The sequence below is a fragment of the Ochotona curzoniae genome, unplaced genomic scaffold, assembly GCF_017591425.1.
Source record: "Ochotona curzoniae isolate NIBS_2020 unplaced genomic scaffold, NIBS_Ocur_1.0 contig_3520, whole genome shotgun sequence".
NCBI classification, from domain to species: domain Eukaryota; kingdom Metazoa; phylum Chordata; class Mammalia; order Lagomorpha; family Ochotonidae; genus Ochotona; species Ochotona curzoniae.
Genome location: NW_024465894.1, coordinates 18,139,257 through 18,163,745, shown reverse-complemented (window position 1 = coordinate 18,163,745; position 24,489 = coordinate 18,139,257). Strand labels below are relative to the sequence as shown.

The window sequence follows — 24,489 nt, the reverse complement described above, 5'->3', positions numbered from 1 at the left end:
GATTCACTCCCCAAGTGACTGCAATGTCCGGTGCTGCACCGATCCGAAGCCAGGAGCCAGGAACCTCCTCCAAGTCTCCCACGTGGGAGCAGGGTCCCAAGGCTTTCGGCTGTCCTCCACTGCTTTCCTAGGCCACAAGCAAGGAGCTGGATGGGAAGTGGAGCAGCCGGGACTAGAACCGGCGCCAATATGGGATCTTGGTGCTTTCAAGGCGAGGACTTTAACTGCCAGACCACCACACCAGGCCCCCATCTGCTCTTTTGTCCAAGATACCCTTGAGTGGTATTAAGCTAGTTTCTGAGCCACTTCAGCTCTGCGGTGAATGGGTCAGGGGACCTAGGACATGAAAGGGTACAGACACTGAGCAGGAAATAGAGGAGCAGTGTCTACCTCCTGACACCTAGAGACGGCTCTTTTCTCTAGGGACAGTGGTTATTTTTGCCTTGTGTCAGAGGTTTGTGAGGATGTGGTTTTACGTGAGTTGAAGATGAGTAAAGAATTCTGAGGGGGGTTCATGGGAGGAAGTGGGAGACAGCAGCACCAGGGCTACTGGGCAGCACAGTGGGTCTCTTGAGGCTGGGCAGAGGAAAGGGATAGGAAAAAGAGTGAGAGAGCTGAAGGGACTCAGCTAGTACAGCACCATCGACATCACACAAAGCTGCATTCTTTACCTGGCTCCAGCCACCAAGCAGTTCTGTCCTACGGAAAAGTCTTTCTAAATTTGTCTTCATCAATCCTGTAAGAAAAATAGTATCACTTCTTAGAGTGATGGTGAAGAGAGACGACTATAAAATATGTGACATATTTGGTACTTAGTGAATACTTAATAAAATCTATTTTAGTCCTTTTCCCTTGACAAAACAGAGATAAAAGGCATGTTCTGTCCCAGAGGATCTTCCCTCGTTGTGGATGAAAAATCACAAATTTCTGAGTTTGGTCTGGAGTTTGATGCTGCAGTGAAGATACCACTTGACACCTGCATCCCGTATAGGAGTACCTGGATTGGAGTCTCTGCTGCATTTCCACTCTTTCCTTGCCATGCCTGGAAGGCAACAAGAGATGGCCAAACATTTGTATTTACCACCTGCACAATAGACCTGGACTGAGTGCCAGGCTTCTGAATCTGGCCTGGCTCAGCCCCAGCTGTTCGCAGACATTTGGGAGATGAACTGGCAGATGGAAGATCTCAGTGTGTGTCTCTGTCTCTGTCTCTTGCTCTATTTTTTCAAATAAATAAACACAAATTTCTGAGCATCAGGTAGAAATGGGGATGCCAAAGGCTCAGTAATATCAGAGGATGAAAGATTGGGAATCAGAGAACTTAAAGGATGAGATCCTGGAGTCACAAAGTGAGTTCTGGGACTGAAGATTTTAGGAGGTGAAGTATGCAGGGTAACTTCGTTGAGGAGGAGTGAGATCAGCATATGGCCTGGGCCATCCTTTTCCTGGCACCACGACCCTTGGGCTCCCTTCAGTGGTGCCGTGCCCCTTTTGGACTCTTAAGTGAAGGATGTGATCTCTATAGGGCTGATCCAGCTCTGGCAAAATAGAGTGGAGAGTATAAGCTTAGTCACAAAGCAAATATAACCAAGTCTTTTAAGCATGTTTCCTATTACACAGTGTAAGGAAATGTAAATTTTTCCTTTCTCCGTCAGCTGATAATTTTATTTGCTGTGTCTGATGCTTCATCTCTCTCAAAGACTCTGGGAAGTTTCTTTGGCCTCCTTAGGGCACATAGTGCAACATAAAGTTCTTGAATGGAAGTGCTGCTGGTACTGTGTACCCACAGTTAGGACATCCAGCCCTCCACCCCTGACCAGCTCTCTTTTCCTTCCAGGGAAAGTGCATTTCTTCTCTGGTGGCCTTTTGTTTTTTCATCGTCATCATGGAAATATCGTCATTTCCAAGGATCATATGAATTCCATTTCCTTCTACGATGGGGTAGGTGTTTGACCAGCCCAAGTATTTGATGGTAAAAATGATATTGTCAGTTATGAGGGGGGAGAAAAATAACTCCGCATCACCCCTCTGCTCTTGTGGGACAGAATGTCAGGAACCAGCATGGCCATTGCGACGGCACGGCTGCAAGGTTTTGGACAGGCCCGGCCCCTTGCAGAGCTCTTGTGAGCCTTATCCATCTCACTGACCCCTAAAGGGCGTGGCTAGAAAGGTTCAGCAGCTCTCCATGCCCAGATAACTCATCACGAGAAAGTAAAAGGTGTCCCATGGCACTGTGTAAATGGCTTCCAGCCCAGGGACACTAAAGTTCACCCACTTAAGAACTGGAAAGAAGTTACATCCTGTGGCATGGACAAGGCTCTGCCTATCTATTAGCATGGGCCAAAGGAAGAGACAGGCCTTTCTTAGGGGATCTTAGCTCTGCCTCCCTTATACACTCTGACTTACCATCTGTTCCACAGAAGTGGCCCCACAGCCATTGTTTGGGTTCACCAGTCTGTGCCAGTACTGTTAAGTTTTAAATGCTCTTAAAAGGTTCTTACAAGCAGCTAATTCCCGCAGCCAAGTCCTCTTTTCCCTATAAGTTTGCGACAAGCTGAAATGTCAGACACAGAGAGGTGCTTAGGAGGCCTTTATTCCAGCAGGGTAGGAACAGGAGGCGGGGTGAAGGGGGAGGAAAACATCTCCTGCCATGGTGGCAGGATGCAGGGGGTGGGGTGGTGCCCAGGCAGGGGAAGGGGGCAAGATGGAGGACAGAGGGGAGCCATGAAAAAAGGGAAGAAGGGAAAGAGAGAAAGGGGCATACGTGGAGGCTCATATAACCCAGGTGAGCCTGGAATGGGTATAGGTGTGGGTAATTGGTTTAGAAGGGCTGTGGGCAGGCCCCAGGGGTTGGTGACAGATTATCTGAGCCTCAGGTAGGTGGGGACCAGGGGCAGGGGCCGCAAAAGATTTGAGGATGGGATTCTCAGGTAAGAGGCCCTGAGGTTACATCTCATTGGTGGATAACCAGAATGGTGTGAATTTTGCAAGCCGTGGGAAAGGGGAAACAGGAAGTAGCCCTGGGTCCAAGATGGGATGTTCCAATCACTCCTCACAAGTACTTCTAAGGGGAACCATAGAGGAGAAAGGTCACCTGTGGCTTTTCCATAGCCTGTACCCATTGACTAGGGCACAGCCATTAGTGTGGTACTTGGCCTCTCTATTTGACCTAATATCAGGCTTAAAGCCATACTGGTTGCTGGGAACCAGGACAGAAACTGGGTGAGATGGTTTGGTCGGATAGCTCAGAAAATGAATTTTCTGAGCAAGTCTTTATTCTACATGAAGCATGCTGCCTTAACAGACCAACCAGGCAGCTTTGGTATTAGATTAAGGAGTCTCTCAGGGCCAATGCTGTGATTTTGCAGGTAAAGCCACTCACAGTGCCAGCATCCCATATGGATGCCATTGAGTCCTAGCTGCTCCACGTTGTATTCAGCTCCTTGCTAATGTACCTGGGAAGGCAGCGGAGGACAGTATAGCAGAATGGGCTCCAGCAGAATGGAAGGCCTTTCTTTCTCTCTTTCTCTCTCTTTCAACCTCTTAGTCTGTAACTCTGCCTTTCAAATAAATGAAAGTTAATCTTAAAAAGAAAGAAAGGAAAGAAAAAGTCTCCCAATATGTCAAATGATCAGTTAGTCAATTTGAGGGGAAGATAGATTCTTAGCCCTACCAAAAATCAAAATAAATTTTTAGTCAAAATTACATGTTTGCGGCCAGATTGTGATATGGCAGGTAAAGTCGCCAGTTACAACATTAGTATCTCAAATTGACATTGGTTCAATTCCCAGCTGCTCCACTTCCAACTTCCCTGTTAGTGGCCTGCAAAAATCAGTGAAGGATGGCCCAAGTACTTAAGCCACTGCCACTCACATGGGAGACTCAGAAGAAATTCCTGGCTTCAGCCTGACCCAGTCCCTGCTGTTGTGGCCATCTGAGGAGTGAACCAGCAGATGGAAAGATCGCTGTCACTCTGTCCCTCCCTCTTCTCTGTAACACTTTCTTTTTTTTTTTTTTTTTAAGATTTATTTATTTATTTATTATTTTTTTTTAAAGATTTATTTTTTTATTGGAAAGGCGGATATACAGAGAGGAGAGACAGAGAGGAAGATCCTCCATCCGATGATTCACTCCCCAAGTGAGCGCAACGGGCCGATACTATGCCGATCCGAAGCCAGGAGCCTCTTCCAGGTCTCCCACGCGGGTGCAGGTTCCCAAAGCTTTGGGCCGTCCCCGACTGCTTTCCCAGGCCACAGGCAGGGAGCTGGAAGGGAAGCGGGGCTGCCGGGATTAGAACTGGCGCCCATATGGGATCCCGGGCGTGCAAGGCGAGGACCTTTAACCACTTGCGCCACCGCGCCAGGCCCAGATTTATTTATTTATTATTGGAAAGGTAGATATACAGAGAGAAGAGACAGACAGAAAGAACTTTTGTCTAATGGTTCACTCCCCAAGCGGCCACAATGACTGGAGCTGAATCAGTCCAAAGCCAGGAGCCAGGAGCTTCTTCCAGGCTTTGGGCCATCCTCAATTGCTTTCCCAGGCCACAGGCAGGGAGCTGGATGGGAAGCGAAACACCAGGACTAGAACCAGCACCCATATGGAATCCCGTCGCATTCAAGGCGAGGATTTTAACCACTATGCTATTGCGCCGGGCCCCTCACATCTCTTAGAGCTGGGTATGATAAAGTACATCTAGTAAGAAACCTGAAATCTGAAACTGGCTACACTGAGTAAGCACACTGACCCTGTGTGCTTATGAGGGATGGGGGTCATGCAAGTGGATTTTCCTGCTCATGCTCTCTCTTTTTCTCTTTAGGATTCCACCAGTGTTGTTGCTGCTCTTCTTATAGACTTCAAAAGCTCTTTGCTTCCTCATCTCCCCGTTTATTTTCATGGATCACAAAATTTTCTGATGATTACTCTTTCTCCAAAATCAAAGATATACCAAGCATTTTACTCACAGGTAATATCAATTATTACTCAGCAAAACATCTACTGTCTCATCTGCCCCCGGCAGTTCAGCTCATAAAGTCAAGGAAGGGTGGGCGCTGGTGCCAAGTGGCTGCTCTTGGCCTCTTTGGGTTTTAGATTGGTGCTGTTGCCAATGAGGGTGACACACTAAAGCAGCTCAGCAAAAGCCTAAAACCTCCTGGAGAAAAAAAGATCTTGTTGTCCACTTGCAATTAGACATACTTTCACTTTAGCTCCTTTACTGAGTGTTGGGCCCTGTCTCCTGGATTGTTTGCCCCAGCCCATGCTCTACCTCGGCTCATGATGATCCCCGTTCCTGCCAGTCTGCCTGCCCAATGCATGCTTGCTTGCGTGAGCGAGGAAGCCTAGCATTCATAGAGCAAACAGCAACCAGAGCCAAGCTGATGGCCAGCCTCATGCCCAGGAGGTATTGTGGACAGGTAGGATTGCTGCAGCATGAGGGGACAATGTCTCTTCCTTAGGACACACTCACTGAACATTGAAATGACCTTGACTGCAGACCGCCTTCTCAGCTTGTTCTTTGTCTCCCACTTCCTGCTTGCTAGTGCTTATCGGCAGAATCTGGAAACCTAGAGATAGTGCCTTAGATGACCAGCCCTTTGCCCCAGGCAGGATTTGCTTGAGACACTGCTGGCTGGTCCGCCCTGTTGCCTGGGCCATGCTGCCCAGCAGCAACACTGTCCTCTGCACTGCTGACCTTTGGAGGAGCAGAGTCCTTGGGGAGAGGAACCCAGAAAGGCATTCTCATTATGAAAAAAAATACACAGCAGAATTGCTTCAGGCTTCTGCTTTTGAAGCCAACTTGTTTGTTGCAGTAGCTTTTCTCTGCACTGACAGTCTAGATTTCCAACCGCCATCAAATCCCCATGTGGGTTCCATATCCTGTTGTTGAGTTTAAAGTGTTCTTTGCTCAAATTGTTTTGTTTAGGTCTTCTCCCCCTGGCAACAGCAGGATAACTCGGGGCTCTCTTTAAAAGTGATTCAGGAAGATGGATTATCTGTGGAACAAAAGAGAATGTAAGTGACTGCCTAGAGTGTTTGCGCCTGCTTCCCGGAGCTCTGTGGGTGTGCTCTCCGCAGGAGGACTTGTGTTATGTAACACAGGGGTCTTGGCTTCTCAAAGAGCCAACAGTCGTCATAGTGCTGCCAGCCCACAGGTAGCTAGGGCCCTGGGGAGAAATAGAATCCTAGATAAATTTCTCCAATAAGCAGAAACTCACAGGACTGTCAGGTGTTTTCAGGCCAGTCTTCCAATGTGAGCTCAACAACTGTCACATACTAATGCTGCATTCTGTATAATCAGTGAGGTGCTTGTTCTGGAACAGTAGGCCCTGTCACACGCCTATGGCCTAAAGGCATCAGAACTAGCCCTGTGAATGTGCCCACTGCAGGGAGCTTAGTTATAATCTATGAGCTTTCTCGTTGCAGCCACTGCAGTGCACAGAAGCTCTTTGGGGTCCTGAGCCATCCTGCCGGGGAGAAGTGGAGCTCTCTGAAGCTGCTCTCAACCAGACTCCCAGAGCTGGACTGGTGCGTGCTGGGGGGCTGCTTCTATACATCTCAGGGTCCACCTTTTGAAATCCCAGAAACCTCCCTGTTCGTATTTCTTAGAGACCATTGTAAAAGATGGTGGTGACACACCTTGTGCAATATTCTCTCCAATCTCTCTAAAATATATTTCTCAGCAGTGAAGAGGGTTTATCTTGTGAATGGGCACATTCCAGCAAGGTTGGCAATGAGGACCCGGTCACTTTGTTTTGTTTTTCCAGGTTTCTCCAGCATTTTGCCATCAGCAGCATTAGCAGAGAACCTGTGTTGCGGGGCCATCTCCCAGTTGTGCTGCAGCAAGCTGAAGTCAGCCCTGAGCACAGAACAGACATTGACAAGGTAAAGGAGCCCAGCAGATGCACTGGCACTCACAGGGGGATAATCCTGGAAGCATCCCCTTGGGTCTTTTGTTTCAGCTAACAAAAGAACTCAGGGGGAGGTCATTTTTATAATGTTCCATCCACCTCCTTGGATATATGCCGTAGAACATAAAACCCACTCTATACATTTGACTGTCAGGCCAAGCCTGCTGACAGAAGTAAAATCCATAGTGTCTTGCCATGCCCTTCCCTTGATTTTCCAAGTATGTTAAACTCTTTCTCAGTGTTCTTATGCCACCAGCTCTTTCTGGCAGCCACAGGGACAGTCCTGGCAGAGGCTGACACATTGTACTTAACAAGGGCAAGGGTACCCTTGTTACTCAGCCCTTGCTGGGACCACTGGGGTAAGGTGATCTTAATGAACACTTGCTGAGGAATTTTTTTAAAGGGATGATTGATCAATTGATTAGTTAATTTAAGAGGCTGAGCAACAGTGAAGGGGAAGAGTGGAGGGAGATTTCTCATCCACTGGTTCACTCCTTAAAAGTCCACAGCAGTCAGAGCTGGGCTAGGCCAAAAGCCAGGCAGTCTCCCATGGGAGCGGCTATCACAGTCAGTGCAACATGAGCAGGGTTGGACATGGGACAATGTGCAATAGAGAAATAAGAAAGGAGACAGACACAAGATAAAGACGGTGAAAGTGGGAGACCAAAGGAACCCCATTCTCTAAGGAAGGAGATCCACTTAGAAGGCCTACTGCCTCAATCTTTTATTGAGCTTCTTGGAGAGTGAAATTACAGAAATTGATATGACATAAATATTGAAAGCTACATCCCATATTGGTGTCATTTCATCCAATGCTTGATCAGGTAGCAATAGTGTGACCCATGTATAGAAGTCAATACGTGACTGTCACAAGGATATTCTAAAACACACAGTCCTTTAGCCTTGGGCTGTTGCCCAGCTGCAGACCCTCACCTGCAGGCCTCGACCTTGGTCTCAGACTTTTACTCCCTTATGGACCATTGCCACAGAACTTTACCTTGGTCTCTGGGAACTCAGGATTCCAGAAACAGTCTGTCCTTTTTCTTATGAAGTCCCATTGTTATTTTTTACAAACTGCCCGAGGCAGTGGCAGGAGCCCACTGTGTGGGCTGTCATCTGCCACTTCCCAGGCTCATTTGCAGAAAGCTGCATCATAAGCAGAGTAATAGCCAGGACTCAAACCAGCACTCCTGTACAGCCTGTAGGGGTCCTAGGCAATGGCTTACCGTGCTGTACCACGTGCCCGCCCGCCTCTCCCACAGAGTAAAATTTTTTTTAATTTTATTTTTGATGATGTTTACATAGTTGATCAGGGTTAGAAGGGTCAAGGATCAGGGGAAAGTAAGCAAGACCATTGTTTACACATTTTCTTCTTCCTGTATGTGGGACAGAGGAGGATACAGTGGGAGAGACCACGCCCAGCTCCCCAGTACCCGATGTCATCCCAGGGTCCTCATTTTGGAGCATGTCCTGAAGGTTTCACTCAAGTAATTTCAATAGTTCCGACATGCTGTTGATATCGCTGCTCCAAGGATGAGGAAATCCTTCCAAGGTCAATTGTCTGACATAGTCTACCTCAAAGACTCCGTTCATCCTCAAGTTTGCTGTCAGCCTTTACTAGGATAGTTGATCAATTTGTCTGCCCTTCTTCCTTTGCAAAGCAATGAGTGCTGCAGCTGAGTAAATTCTTTTTTAAAGATTTGTTTTTATTGCGAAGAAACATCCACAGGGAGAAAGATCTTCCATCTGCTAATTCACTCTGCAAGCAGCCACAATGGCTCCGAGGGCAGGAGCCAGGATCCTCCTCTGGATATACCAGAGTAGGGTAGGGATAGAGTGGGGGTAGGATCCCAAAGATATGCACCATCCTGTACTCCTTTCCCAGGCCATAAGCAGGAATCAGGATGGGAAGTGGAACAACCGAAACTCAAACCTATTTCCATATAGGATGTCAATGCTTGTAGGCTGAGAATTAGCCAATTGAGCCATCATGCTGGCCCCTGTTATGTGTTTGTTTACTGGAAAGGCCAAAAAAAACTGAGAGAAAGCTCTTCCATCCGCTAGTTCACTCGCCAAGTGGCCACAACAGTGAGCTGAGCTAATCAGGAGCCAGGAGCTTCTTCTAGGTCTCCTACACAGGTGCAGGGTCCCAAGAATTTGGGTCATCCTTTACTGCTTTCCCAGGCCACAAGTAGGGAGCTGGATGAAAAGTAGAGCAGCCATGATGTGAACCGATGCCCATATGAGATCCTGGCAGATGCAAGGTAGGGAGTTAGACATGAGGCCCTCCTGTTATATGTTATTGGAAAGACAATATAGGACTGTCCTAAAATAAGAAGGTGCCTCCTGTATGTATATGTGCTGTGACTTGAAGGGCTGAGACCTGGACCTTGAGAACCAGGAACCAGGATGGGGAAAGCTGGATGGAAGGAGGAAAGTATTGATTATGCAGTGAGGCCCAAGTGAGGCTGGAAGGGATATGGAGCTGAGGGAAGCAGGGAGAATTTGTGACTGCCACAGAAGAGGGATCCAGAGCTATCTATGCTGATGTGATTGGCACCCAGGCCACCAATGATACCCTTCTCAGCCTGAGCATGAGCTGTCCAAGGCCAGGCCTCTCCCATGGGTCTGTGTTGGGATGTAATGCATAGTAATTTCACCATGCTTGTGTTGTTTCCATGATGTCCCGCAGCAGCTGTGTGATGCCTACCTCCTCTACTGAACCCCTTCTTTTTCAGTAAGTTTGTTACACTGCTTGGAAATGTCTTCTAGAGAGGAACCTATTTTTGTGTAGTCATATAATAATCCTGGGCCAGTCCAGAAGGCTAGCTGGCTCCTCTTCTGGAGTATACCTGAAGTGCTGTGAAGCCCAGTGGGCTGCGACTCAGCTCAGGCCATGTATCTTGGACAGCTCCAGCAGCCAAGCAAGAGCAGCCCCAGTGCTGCGTAGCCCAGGCATTTTTATCCCAGACCTCCTTTCATCCCAGTATTATCCTAGGAAATGTTATTGTTGGAAATATCAGAATCCCTGTATGTCTGCTTTACAGAAGAGGTATATGGTCACAAGCATTAAGCTGCTTAATGCATTGCATCTTAACTGGCATATTCACAACATGCTCCACATGGTAATCCTTCATTCTGTATGGTATTTCCTAAGAGTCAGGTACTGTCCTGAGCACCGTAGCTGTTTTAATTCAGTTAATCCTCATCCCTGTCTTATAAAGTAGGCTCTAGGGGCTGACGTTGTGTCAAAATGGGTTAAGCAGCTGTCTGCAACACTGGCGTCCCGTAGGGACACCAGCCTGAGACCCAGATTTTCCATTTTGATCTAGATTTCTGTTCATGAGTCTTGTAAAGCTACAGAAGATGGCCCAAGTCCTTGGACCATTGCACCCATGTAGGAGATTCAGATAAAGTTCATGGCTGATTGCTCTGGCCTGGCTGAACCCAGGCAATTGTGGCCATTTGTGGAGTATACCAGCAGATAGAAGATCTCTGTACTTTCACCACCCCCCCCCCAACTCTGCCTTTCAAATAAATAAAATAAATCTTAGAAATAGGGCTCAGCACTGTAGTCTAGTAGCTAAAGTCCTCTCCTTGCACACCTGGGATTCCATATGGGCACCTGTTCATATCCCAGCAGCCCAGCTTTCCTTCCAGCTCCCTACTTGTGGTCTGGGAAAGCAGTCAAGCACTGTCCAAAGCCTTGAGACCCTGGACCCATGTGGGAGACTCGGAAGAAGCTCCTGGCTCCTGGCTTCAGAGTGGCTCAGCCCTGGCCATTGCAGACACTTGGGGAGTGATTCAGAGAATGGAAGATCTTTTCTCTCTGTCTCTCCTTCACTCTATAAAATCTGACTTTCCAATGAAAAAAAAATAAGTCTTTTTTTAAAAATCTTAAACATATAAAAATAAAAAATAAATTAGGCTTTGTCACTGCCCCCATGGTCATTGCTGGTAGTTCAGACACACAAAACTTGGCTTCAGAAATAAGTTCCTTTCAGTCTTATACAATGCTGCCTCTCAGTTGAATTGCAAAACTATTTGACTTTTCTTTCATGTAGGTTGTGATCAGCATTGTAACTGGCCTCCCAGGTTGTCATGCTAATGAGCTCTGTGCTTTTCTGGTCACTCTGCATAAAGAATATGGCAGGTTAGTATGGCTGCTGGCTTGGCTTTGGGCAAGGGATCCTATGCCTGTGTTGCCTTGGCCCCTGAGAAGCCTTGGATTTAGATTGACCTTTTGTGTGCTTAGTGTCAGCACAGTAATCACCCCTCCATCCATTTAACAGCATGCTGTGTCCAGCTTCTTGTCTGCAAAGCACTGCACTGAGTCTGAGGAGTAGAATAGACAGGAGCATCTGTTACAGAGTTCAGTTCTAATTAGGGAAGGCAAACTAACAGAAAACAGTGTATTAGTGAAAAATGCAATGGAGAAAATAAAGCAGAAGAGGATACATAAAGTACATACATAGGAGTGGGGTTTTCATTTTGACTTGGATGGTTAGGGGATACCTCACTGAAAAGGTGACATTTGAGCAGGAGTGAGCCCCATGAATACCTGGGGGAGAGCATTGTAGCAGTAGAGCCAACAAGTATAGACACCCAAGAGCATGCCTGGTCAGCAGGACACGTTAGGGCCATGAGGCTGTAAGAGCTCAGCGCTTGGACAATAGAGAAGTCCTTGCATGACTGCAAGGGGACTGTGTGAGATTAGGAATAGCTGGGACCTTTTTGGCTCAGGTGATATTGGGAAGACCAGCTGTCCATCACTTCCACCTGACTGGGACAGCTTTTCCTGATGGAACCAGGCATTTAACTGCAAGTTCCTCGGTGTGCCACAGGGGAAGGCATTCTGCAGAAGCCCACCAGGAATCTAAGAAGACAGAAGTGGCCTAGAGGTTTGAGAGGGCTAGGAGTCTACATGGGAGCTTGTAGGGGACATTGAGCAAAATGTAGATTGACACTAGCAAAATATGAGACCAGTTCTTCAAGTCCAGTGCTTTTGTTCTGTAAAGATTGTGAATTCTTTATCCTTGCTTTTTTTTTTTTTTTTAGGTGAAAGCTGATCCTTTCCTCTTTTTTTATCTTCTCTGATGTTTATGTAGCTGATTAGGGCAGAAAGGATCAAGGATTAGGGAAAAAGTGGGTGTGATCATTGTTTCCAAATTTTTTGTTTCTTCTTTCTGTATCTCAGGGAAGGGGAAAGAGATAAGGGGAGAAACCATACTGAGCTCCCAACCACCCCAGTATGCAGGGATGGAGAATAGCCACCCCATATCAACCAGGATCCCCAGTGTGGCGCATGCTCCAAGGGTTCTGCCCAGGTGGTTTCAATAGTTCTGAAATGTTATCAGTCTCACCAGTCCAAGGGCAAGGAACCCCTTCCAATGTCCATTGGTTGACATAATCAACCTTGGAGTCTCTGTTCACCCAGATATTTGCTGTCATAGTCATCCTTGCTTACTCCTTACAAGAACTGTGGTGACCACAGATTGAAGCCATTTTATTTCAGGGCCGGGGTGGAGAGGGGCGGGGCGGGGCGGCAGCCTGGACAAAGGTGCTTTTCTCACTGTACTGAAGGCTTTCCTGTCAGAAGCTCCCAAGGTGGCACTTCCAGGGTACCAGGCACCCTTTCACTACTCTCTGCCTTCTCTTTTGCTTCTGAATTACTGCACAGACTGAGCAGAAGGGCCTGGTCCCATTAGAATCCATGGTGAGTCTGTGGGACCAGGCCTACAGGATGCTGTTGTGCTGAGAGTGCCTTTGCCTGCTGCAGGTGGATGGTGTACCGCCAGGTCATGGACAGCTCCGAGTGCTTCCATGCTGCCCACTTCCAGAGATACTTGTCCAGTGCCCTGGATGCCCAGCAGAACCGCTCTGCCCGCCAGGCAGCTTACATCTGCAAGAAGACCAGGCTGCTGGTGGTGTTACAAGGGTGAGCCTGGGCACTGGGGTGTCAAGTCGAGCTGCTTATCCCACCCTTACCTTAGTTCCTGTGCAGCAAATTTGGAACACACTCCACATGTATATAAACAGTGTCCATGCTACCCTAGCAAGGACCATCTTGGTATTGCACAGTCTATGGTGACAGATGAAGTAGCTTGCACACAGGCTTTCAGTTTGGCTTCAACATTTTCATGTGTCCAAGAAGGGGTGGAGTAGGGAAACTGGAGCAGGTTCTTTGATAATTCCTCTAACAGTAGTGGGCTCTACCTCCTCCTTTACCATCCAGATGAGCTGCATTAGTTTCAGTTCCATCTCCTGTGGAACCTGAGGATGGCCCCACATCTGTACCCTTCAGCCCTCCCATGGTCCTGGGCTGGCTCAGGAATGTGAGCAGTCTGTTGGACAAAGAGCACCCTCTTGGTGGCTGTGAGCAGGACAGTGATTGCAAGCTGACTGCCTTGGGGTGTCGTTGGGTAAGCAGGGTTATCATGGTGGTGCTCACAGAATGGCAGGACTGACAGAGCATGTTCATCTGTTCCAGGGGTCCATGACTGAAAGGAGCTTCCCTCATCTGTTCTAAAGCCTTTCACAGAGGTGTCCCTGGCCCATTGCCACCTGGGTCCAGAGGGGAATGCACTTGGTCAGGAAAACATGGGCTGTGCTTTTTGCTTGTGTAGCCATAGCTGGTGGAAATCAAGAAATTTCTGGTGGTTTTCACCAAGTACATTGGTACCATGTAATATTTTTTGTTCTTTAGCTCTTCTGGGCCCCTGGCTATGAGCTGGATGCTGTAGGAAGACTAGGATTGGGATCCTGAAGAGGGAGGGAATAGGCTCTGCCCACTGCAAGCCATGATGCAACAGCAAGCTGGTGCCCACACCTGCCTCCAGCTTCCCTTCAGTCAGCCATTTTGTCCTCTTGTGCGGTCGAGTCATGCAAACTACAGAAGAAGAGTCTACACTTGAAACCACTTGTTTTGAAGATATTGTTTGATTGACTGATTGATTGCTTGGAAAGGCAAATATACAGAGAGGAAAATCTTCCATCTACTAGTTCACTCCCCAAATGACTGCAATGGCTGCAGCTGAGCTAATCTGAAGCCAGGAGCCAAGAGCTTCTTCCAGGTCTCCCATGAGGGTGCAGGCCTTGGACCATCCTTGGCTGCCCTCCCAGGCCACAAGCAGGGAGCTGGATGGGAAGCAGAGTAGCCAGAACACGAATCTATACCCATATGGGATCCTGATGTCTGCAAGGTGAGGACTTAGCCACTAGGGCACCGCACCAGGCCCAACCACTTTTTGATCTGGGTTCCCATCAATTTTACTGGTCAAAGGAAAAGACTGGCCCAGCTGTCACCCTCCACCCCCACAAGAGTCTGATGGTATGGCCCTATAAGGTGAATTTGGCAGCCTGACAGCATGCAGCTGAGGGCGCATGTCTGCCCTCCAGTGCCTGGGAGAACATCCCTGGCTCCTTATCTCAGATATGACAAGCCTACAGCAGCGTCAGCTGGCCTGGCTGCTTCTGTACTGCAGAGACCATGTGTAGCCAGCCCCCTGAAGCCGTGCAGACCCAGCCTTTGCCCAGTCACAGCCGCAGGAGTCAGGTGTCCTCCAGTTCAGAGTGCCAACTAGATGTCGTGACTCTACACTAGGGCCCTGTTCTTTCAGAACAGGCCCATGGCCTGAGATTCTGTAGGAAGCTCTTTGTAGCACAGCCAGCTCCCTGGGGCTAGACCTTCCTGTCCTCTGTCAAGGATGCTGGTAAAGGGAGTGCCCAGAGGCTTCTCAAATTGTGATTTTTTCCCCCTTGAATATGGCTTTTATTTGCATTTCTTTTTTTTTTTTTTTAAAAGATTTATTTTTATTATTTTTTTATTGGAAAGGCGGATATACAGAGAGGAGAGACAGAGAGGAAGATCTTCCATCCGATGATTCACTCCCCAAGTGAGCGCAACTGCCGATGCTATGCCAATCCAAAGCCAGGAGCCTCTTCTGGGTCTCCCGCGCGGGTGCAGGGTCCCAAAGCTTTGGGCCGTCCCCGACTGCTTTCCCAGGCCACAGGCAGGGAGCTGGAAGGGAAGCAGGGCTACCGGGATTAGAACCGGCGCCCATATGGGATCCCGGGCGTGCAAGGCGAGGACCTTAACCACTTGCGCCACAGCGCCGGGCCCTTTTATTTGCATTTCTAACAAACCTGTGATATTAAGCAGTTTCATTTAGCTATGGGAGTCACTTGATTCTGTTTGACTTTGTGTAACAATAGGGAGTACTGCAGGTACTCATTTCAAAAATGGAATTACTCTTAAAATAATAGGTGTCATAAATGAGGGAGACTGGCAGTTCCCAGAAGTTAGAGCCCTAAGGGAATGTGATTATAATCAACACCAGGGATTGTGTGGTGTTGAACCTGGTCAGCATCCTGACTCCAGTGGTAAATAAAGGAACCAGCAGAAGGTTGTACAGAAAGTTACTTTTAAGGAATTGAGGAGCTGTGTTTATACTCTGGAATGTTAGAAAGTCGTTATTTGAAGTTATATACCTTAAAAATAATGTATCTCCCAAGACCAAATGGAATTAATACAAATCATGTGCCCAGTGTAATAATAGGCTTAGATTGCAACCATGTAACAGTCTAGAGGACCTGAATAGAGCATCTGTTGTTTCAGAGGAAGGAAAGGAAGATCCCACTGGGTTGTTGTCTAGATTTGTTTTTATTTCTGATGCAGCAAATACTGGCAAGAAAGAAGCCACCAAGAAGAGCCAGTCTGTCTCTTCCTTATTGCACAGGGAGTCAGTTTAGCCACAGTGGTCTGGCCCATGCTGTGGTAACTGGCGCAAGGGGCTTCCTTCTCTGTGTCTGCAGGGCACGCTGCCTGCTCTAGTGAAGGTGCACCAGGGCCGGGACAGGCCAGGGGCTGGGTGGGGAGGAGGTTCAAGCAGGAAGGGCCAAGAGCCTTAGGCAGTGCCCTGATGCACAGGCCTCACAATGAGGACGCCTGGGTCTGTTGTTTGGCTTGAATTTTTTCCCCTTGAGATCAGCAGAGACTAATGAACCACTCTAAAACTTGGAACCTCCCTGCCCCCGCCCCCTCCCCCAAGAAAGTCTCACCAAAATAAAGGGGCTGAAGTGTTTAAGATTAGCCTGTATGTAGATCCATCAGTCTTCTTTTCTATGCTAGGAGTTAAGTTTCTGGTTTAGACTGAACTTGGAATATAAAAGTCTTCCACACCCTTGTTTTTAGAAGAAGGGAAGCTAATGCCTTGGAGCCAACCTTGGGACACTGAGCCAGGAGGGTGAGAGCCATCATACACGGGCAGTGTGCAAGTGACAGCCTCACTGACCAGACAGGCTGCTCTGAAAGCCCGCCAGTGCCTGTGGCATCTAGGCCCACCCAGGCACTGCAATGCGAAGAACCCAACATGGCCATGTACCCACATGGCACATATGGGGAGAAGCCTTGAAGAAGGGACTCCAGCAAGCCAAGGGCTTGTGCTGAAGGCACTCCAGCTCCCAGGCTTTTGTAGGGATCAAACCTGGCAAACCCTCTTCCCCACTCCATTTCCATTGATTGGTCAGGACAGGGGCCAGACTTAGGGGAAGGAAGGGATATTGTAGCCTGGAAACAAGCCAAGGGCCTTTTTACAGATGAGTTGTTTGTAGGAACTCAGGAAATGGCCCATGGAGGCTGTATCTGTTCCCTGGCCCTGGCACTGGCCTCCAAGATCCCAGGCAAATCTCGGCCCATCTGATCTACAAGACAGCCCATCAGGTTTGACCTCCCTCTGTAAGAAACGGTCTTACGATACCCTGGGCCAAAAGGGAAAAGTGTTCTCCACAGCCGGGCAAAGGGCAGGTCCACTTGTGACTTGACTTGTTAGGCCCCAGAGATTACAGCCCTTGCTTTATATTGTTATTGTGGAGACTGACAATAAGCAGGTAAATGAGAAAGGACCTGGTTGGCTGATTTAGTCAGCACTTTGCTAAAAAATTTGAGAAGGGCCATGGAGTACCTTGCAGGAGGGTGCCATAACATATTAAATGTGTGAGGTCAGAGGAGATCCCCTCCCCCAGGAGATACCACTTGAGCAGAGACCTGAAGGGAAAGAGGAAGGGAGGGAGCCATGCAGGTGTATCTGGGGAAAAGAGCATTCTGGGCAGAGGGGACAGAGTGAGCAAAGTTAAAGTATGTTTGGCATGTTCAGAGAAGAGCCAGGGGGCCAAAGTGGCTGGATTAGGGAAAGGGATGGAATGGTAGGAAATGAAATTCTTCAGATCACAGAGGGCTTTCATGCTGAGTGAGATGGAAGCCTCTAGAGGGTTTGAACAGAAGAGAACATCAGCTGATTGGTGTAGAGCAAGGATGGAAGAAGGGGCCCATCTGGGAGGCTGTTGGGGCATATGGGCAAGAAATGGTTGTGAACTTAGCGGCAGGGTTGGGAATCTTGTATTTCTGTTTAAAGACCAAAGAAGAATATATTCAGACAACACCAAAGAAATGTTTCAGTCCCAGCACCTGAAAGAGGAGCCCCCTCCCCTGGAGTCAACAAGACCAGGAGGGGACAGGACAAGTGCAGTCACATAGGGCTCTCAGTGACAATAACAAACTGACTCTCAAAGTCTGAAGTTAGGAGACATTTCCACATAGGTGATATAAAAATTGCAAGCAGTGCTTAACATGTTGTCGTGAAATGGACAAGTCTGATGGGATCCCCTGTTTGTCATAGCCACTTCTTTGAGATAGGAAGGATAGGAAAGAGCTGTTAGTAAGTAGAGACCAGGACAAATGCTGCTAGTTTGTGATTAGCAAACAGGCCTATTAAAATAATTCTACCAGTTCCAAACCACCCTGCCCCAGGGCTGCCCACAGGTTTCCCCTTACAGCCCAACAGAATGGCCCTTCCATTTGAAGAGAACTCAAGAGTGCAGAAATACTTTGGATTCCAAATACTTTGGTTTCTGTGGATCACCAAGTGGAATGACACCAAGAAATCTAGTCACAGGCTCCTCCTCTTGGTTTTTCTTGTACCCTTACTCATTTAGGCCTCCCCATTTACCCAGCTCAGCAGCCCCAGTCATTAAACTAAGCAGTCTTTTCCCTTCCCCATAGCTACACGGATGTCATTGATGTTGTCCAGGCACTGCAGACCCACCCAGATGCAAACGTCAGGGCCTCCTTCACCATCGGTGCAGTCACAGTGTGTGTGGAGCCCCAGAGCTGCTACATGGAGCACAGGTAGGTCCTGAGAACAAGTTCCAGCCCACAGGATGACTTAAATGTGATGAAAGTGATTGGTTCCCATGCTTTAGCAGGAGACACACTTCATGTGTGCTTTACTTCTGGAAGCCTACCATGTGTGTTGTAAATGCTGAGATAGTCTTGGATTAATGCCAGGTCTTAAAAAGACTCTCTTAGTTTGATAGTCAAAGAGAAGGAGGGATAGCTTCTATAACGGCAGGAGCCATTTCTGTTGATAACTGCAAATCCTAGCTGCTGCACCTCTGATCCAGCTTTCTACCAATGTGCCTGGTAAGATATCACATCAGAAGATGACTCAGGTACTCGGAGCCCTGCCACCCAAATGAGACCTGGATGGAATGACTTCTAGATTCAGCTTGATCCTGACCTGACTATTATGGCAACATTTCAGCATTTATTAGTGTAGAATTTAACTTATATATCCCAGGCACCCATCAATACAGTTTAGTAGAAAGGATTAGTAAGCAGGACAAAAGTGAACATCATCTTATTTTGTGCTACTTGTCAGGCATTATGTTGATGCCTTGCTCCTTCTGATCCTTAAAAGTTATCATTACTGTGACATTACCATGAGGGAGCTGGGACTCCAAAAAGTTTAATAATTTTCCAGGTATTACACTGATGACATGTACACCATCATGGTATAAGTTAGTGCCATATATCGGCCTGGGAAAGCAGTGGAGGATGGCCCAAAGACTTGGGGTCCTGCACCCACGCAGGAGACCTGGAAGAAACTCCCAGCTCTCAGCTTCAGATCAGCTCAGCTGTCTCTGTCATAGCCATTTGGGGAGTGAGCCAGCAGATGAAAGACCTTCTCCCTTTGTTTCTCCTGCCTCTGTAAAGCCTACTTTTCAAATAAAAATAACTCTACAGAAACAATAGTTCCATAATAAAAAGGTGAATGCAATTTTTTAAGAATCCTAAGGAAGCAACAATAGTTTCTAGTTTGATTAGGAAGAATGAGCCAGCGTATCAGTTTGAAGGCCAAGGACACCAAAATAGACATTACATTCCAGTTTCATCAATATGTATAGAAGTCCATGTGTTCTAAATTTATCTTCAGCTGCTTTAAGTCAACAGCTTAATGACCCAAACCCCAATATGAGTTTCCATTCTATGATTGGATATGATACCTTAAGAGACACCTGTATTCAGCTCTGATACTGGAGCCATGGGCTGTCCTAAGAAGAACCATTCACTGGTTCACTCCTCAAGTAGCCACAGCAGCTAGAGCTGAGCCGATCAGGAGCCAGGAGCTTCTTCCAGGTCTCTAGCATGGGTTCAGGATCCCAAGACTTTGGGCCATCCTCTGTTGCTTTCCTAGGCTACAAGCAGAGAGCTGGATGGGAATGGATCAGCTGGAGCATGAGTCAGTGTCCATATGGGATCCTAACGTGTACAAGGTGAGGATTTATGCAGTGAGCCCTTGTGCCAGGCCCAGTATTTTACTTGAAAAGGAAAGAGAAAGAGAAACAGGAAACTTTCCATCTGCCAGTTCATTCACCAAATGCCTACAACAGCCAAGGTTAGATCAGTGCTGAGTCAGAAATCAGATCTCCTATGTGGGTGGCAGAGACCCAAGTAGACCTAAGTATTTATGCCATCAGTTATGCCTCCCAGGTACATATTAGGAGGAAGCTAACCAAGCACTCTGATATGGAATGTAGGCAGTGGTCTAATTGCTGCCGCAAACGCCCGTCCTGTGTGGCTACATAGTCAGTGACCTGTGAGTGCAGTGACAGTGAGTCCTGTTCTTGGTGGGCTATGGTGGAGAAACCTCTTCCTTTGTCCCAGGCCTCTTGACCTTGCTTACAGCATGTGAAGGTTCTTCTTTGGAATTCTTCAGAAACTGTGAGGGAATCAGGAAAGAGAACTGGATCTACCACCCAAGTGGTGTTCCCACTCAGCTCACTAATCCACTGAACTTGATTCCAAATGGGGTGTGTCTGGCTATTGTTGGAAATCAAGTAAATGAGAGTCAAGACTTGCCACTGCAAAGAAAATTCCAAGAGATTCACTAGTGTTTTGAACAGCATTAATACCTACCAACTAGACCAACAGCAATTTGGAAGCGTGCCTTCCACAGGTGTCCCACATGCCAGGGAAGGAAGTATGTGAGTTCTGTGGAGTCAGACCTGGGTACTAAGTCCCAGTACTCCCCAGCTCCACAGGGGACCTGGAGCAAGGTACCTGCTTATTCCTCCTAGTCCTGTTCTATTCCTCTGGGACATTCCCAAGATGACAGAGCAAGATTGGGAATGTGGACTGCTCCCAGTGTGTCGAGCCCATGGTGGGAACCGGGGAAGAGGCAGCTCTCCTTATTACTGTTAGCTTTCTAGCCTGAAAGGAGCGCTGTGAGAATCTGAGTTTTTCTCTGGAGCTTAACTGTAGAACTGAGGGAGTTAGCTAACTCACACTTCAGCTAAGTCACCCCACCTCCTGCTTCACTTGTGAGCCGGCTCATTCAATTCCTGCTTTTCACTTGCCTTTGGAATTAAAAATGGTATCAAAGAGGAACTGGGATTCTAGTTTTCACATGAAGGGGAACACAGCAGTTTTGATCCTGAAGCTCTCTGGTAGAGTTAGGTAAGTGAAATCCTTATTTTTCCCTTGAAGTTTCCCCTTTACTCAAAACAGTATATCTTTCCAAAGAAGACCAACTCTCCCTTGCCATCTCTGCCTCTCCCTCTGCAGTCTAAAGAGCTAGGCCTTCTGCCAGCATCCAGGGGTCAGCATGGTTTGGAAGCTTTGGTGGTTGGCATGACCAAGACAATCTGTAGTGTTTTATTGCTGTGATATCGGTGATCATCGTGTTTTTTGGGGAACTAATCTGTAACAACATTGAGATGAATGGTTTTAAAATGTTTCTTTCTTGTTTCCCCTAGATTTCTCTTCCCTAAATGTCTTGACCAGTGTTCACAAGGTAAGCAATATGCCTTACTTCCGGCTTGCATGTCTTTCCAGTTCTAAGCACCGCCAACTTTGTCATCTTCCTACCTACCATTCCAAAATCTAAAGCTAGCAAAATTAATCCAGGGAAAATTTTGCCATCTTTTATCTTGTTTGATAGGCAGATTTCTGCCATTGGCAGTAGTTGCCATGGCAATACCTCTCCTGAGCTTAAGTCATACTCTGGCCTTGCACAGCTAGGTCTGTGGACTGAGGAGCTGTCCCCAGCCTCTGAGCAGGGAAACCTTGGTGCATTTCTCCTGTTTCAAGAGCTCAGAGGTTGGCCCAGCAAGAACTGTTTTCCTCAATAACCACTTACACACAGTGGAATTTTCCATCCCTCCTTGCAAATGCTTAGAAGAATCCAGCCAGCCTATAGGTTGCATTGTGCTCCCACCTGGCATCCCTGAAAGCTGCACTTTCCATCACACTATCTGCAAGGCCCAGCGGTCGAGAATGCATTCTTAGTTCCCTCCAGCAGTGGTGAAATGTTCATTGTTGTTGGGAGAAACGCCTAGGGGCTTGGGTTTCCTGAGCCCACCCAGCAAGCTGAAATCAAACTGAAAAGAACCTCTTGGTGTCCAATGCGGGTCCATAGAGAGTGGAAGCAGCAGAGGGTGCTTAAAGCTGCTGTCTGGAGAAACAGCTGAGCTGGGTGCTGCCCTGGGCAGGAAGCTGGTCCCTGGAGGGAGCCTTGGGTTCAGCCTTTAGAAACACCGGTTGCTTTCCAGACACTGTACCCCCAGCAGCAGAATAGGATGGAAGTTGCCCGAGTCCGTCTGCAGTGTCCAGGTTGACAAGGGAGATAGGGATTGAGTCACAAGGACTTGGTGACAGACTGGATGTGGAGCTGTGAGTTGGACAAAGGATGATGCCTAGGCTTGCAGCCTTGACATTAAAAAAAAAAAAGAAAAAGAAGATTGGCATAATTAGTGGTACCTATTCTTGAAGTAAACTGCATAAGAGAAAACTTACAGAAGTAACAAAAGAGGACTGTGATTCTCAGGTATGTGCTTGGAAGTCATGGTCAAAGCCAAGGACATGGACTGTAATCATCCAGATGTAGAGTTGGAAAGGTCAGAAGGCCAGAGCTTTTCCTCAGACACCAGGGAAAGGAGAATAAGATCAGAGATACTTACTGTTGCAGGAAGCTTAGAGGAAGAACAGAGGGGCAGGTACAGGAGCACAGCAGGTAAAGCCCCTGCCTGCTGCATCAGCATCCCATATGGTTGCCAATTTGAGTTTCAGCTGCTCCACTTCCCATCCAGCTCCCTGATGATGAGCCTGGGAAATCAGTAGAGGATGTCTCAAGTGCATGGGCTATTGTACCCATGTGGGAGACCTAGAAGGAGCTCCTAGCTCCTGGCTGCAGACAGTCCCAGCTTCAGCTACTGAGGCCATGTGGGGACTGAACATCAAATGGAAGATTCTCTCTCTCTTTCTTCTCTGAAACTCTACCTTTCAAATAGATAAATAAGCATCTTAAAAAGAAAGGAAGAGAACAGCCTGTTGGCTTTGCCAGTATGAGGGCTGCAAGTGCCTTCAGGAGAAGCAGCTGAGTACAGAGGACTAAAACCAAGTCCAAGAGGACTGGGAACTAGCAAATGGGAATGACATACCTGGAGGGGGTAAACTTTCTTTTTGAAAGATTTATTTATTTACTTGAAAAGCTAGGATTACAGAGAGAAATGGGATGCCAGCACTGAGGGTGGTGGTTTTATTGACTAAGCCACAGCGCTATCCCTGAGGGGAATACCTTAGAGAATTGTTTCCAAATGATCGTTATTTGCATTATTTGCTGAAGAGAAAGTCTGTGGGCTAGAGGGAGATCCTGGGCCTGATAGAGGTGATTCCTGGGGGCTTATCTCAAGAGCCTTAATGACTCAAAACTAGCATCTCCTTGAGAGCTGGGGGTGGCCTCAGGGGGCAGGTTGAGAAGGTATTTGACTGTAATGACAAATAGTTGTGCGGGATTTGCTGTCTTGTTCAGCCCCAAGCCCTGTCTTAGTCACGTAAATGTTGGTGCCTTCTTTTCCCTTCACAGCACCTTATGTATCACATGATCATTGCCACCCTAGAGTAGCAGTAGGCATCTCTTGCAAAAAGCCTTGGAAAAACACCTTGTGTTTACTGTCCATGAACCTGGGTGAATATTGGCCTGCACTAAGAGGAAAACCCCTTGCTAGCCTGAAGGCCAACCCACACAGTTTTCTTTGGTTCACAGTGGGCACTTTTTTGAACACTGCCTGCCAGTCCATTGTTCAAAGACAGGCTGTTGTGGCCACTTCTGTGCTAAGACAAGGCTTGAGGTTGGACAGGTTAGCGAATCCCAGATTAAACTAGGAACAGGCTCAAGTGTGCTCAGATGACCATGAGGCCAGGGGTATTATCTCTGCACCTGTGCAAGGACTCATGGGATGACCGTCCTTTGGCAGGTAGCTTCCCTTTGCTCCCAGATGAGCCCACATCTCAAAGGGCTGGCTCCACCTTTCTTGCCAGTGCCTGGCTTTCCAGAGAGGGAGAAGAGAAGAGGCAGTTCTTGTACTCAGAGATCCAGTGGCTTGCCCAGAGGAGGGCACTGCCACAAGCTGACACACTCTTTATGGCCACAGGAGTGGCTTGCCTAGCCACTCCTTTTTTCCAATGAGAAAGGCTGTGTTATAGCTCCCAGATGATGGGTCTTAGAGAGATACAGGAACTAGGAATCCGTCTCAGGGCTCAAGCAAGGTTTATTATCATAGGGTCTGAAAGTATGGTAGGGATGATGCGCCACTGTGCCATGCTTCAGGAAGTATCTACTGTTTAAAATTAATAAATAAACCTCATTTTCTCCTGGACTTGTAAAATGTGTGAGCCCACGCCAGATGCTTCTCACTCAGGGTGGTAGACCAGGCCAGGCTCCCTGCTCTCTCACAGCCCCTATCAGTGAGAACTCAGCCGAAGCTGAGTGCCCACTCCGTGCTCCGGGACAGAAAGCTACTCCTGACCCAACCAGGTGAAACCGCCCAGAGTGGCCTGTTCACCCAGGGCTCAACATGACTGCCGTACCTGTCTCAGATGGCATTTCCTCTTGGCAGGTGCCAGTTTACATAGCTGGCCTAAGGAATGCCGGGCTAATCCTCTTGCTCATTTCCTTATGAAGCAAAGCCCCCTTCCTGCACTCAGCTCCTGACCTAGAATCTAGGATCTGCTTATGTGGTGCTTATGCAGGAGGCAGGACTTTGGACACAGTGTGTTTCTCAGACCCCAATCACAGCCTTCTCCTGAGCAGGCCAGTCCTGTGGTAGGACCCTAGGACACACCCCTCAGCCAGGCACAGGGACACTTGTCAGCCTTTCTCACCGCTTTGGCACAGAAGTCAGAGACCCTGGGCCCGGCGCAATAGCATAGTGGTTAAAGTCCTCACCTTGTACATGCCAGGAT

General features: G+C 47.8%; 1 protein-coding gene across 1 annotated transcript in view; it reads left to right on the top strand.

Moving 5' to 3' along the window:
- Nucleotides 1-24,489, top strand: part of DNAAF9 (dynein axonemal assembly factor 9) — a 101,838-nt gene that overhangs the window by 63,526 nt on the left and 13,823 nt on the right. The window contains exons 21-29 of the mRNA XM_040981758.1: nucleotides 1,838-1,941; nucleotides 4,820-4,966; nucleotides 5,924-6,012; nucleotides 6,424-6,525; nucleotides 6,765-6,882; nucleotides 10,973-11,061; nucleotides 12,688-12,846; nucleotides 17,968-18,093; nucleotides 21,003-21,040. Coding sequence (XP_040837692.1) covers nucleotides 1,838-1,941; nucleotides 4,820-4,966; nucleotides 5,924-6,012; nucleotides 6,424-6,525; nucleotides 6,765-6,882; nucleotides 10,973-11,061; nucleotides 12,688-12,846; nucleotides 17,968-18,093; nucleotides 21,003-21,040 — 972 coding nt within the window. The remainder of the gene's footprint in view (nucleotides 1-1,837; nucleotides 1,942-4,819; nucleotides 4,967-5,923; nucleotides 6,013-6,423; nucleotides 6,526-6,764; nucleotides 6,883-10,972; nucleotides 11,062-12,687; nucleotides 12,847-17,967; nucleotides 18,094-21,002; nucleotides 21,041-24,489) is intronic.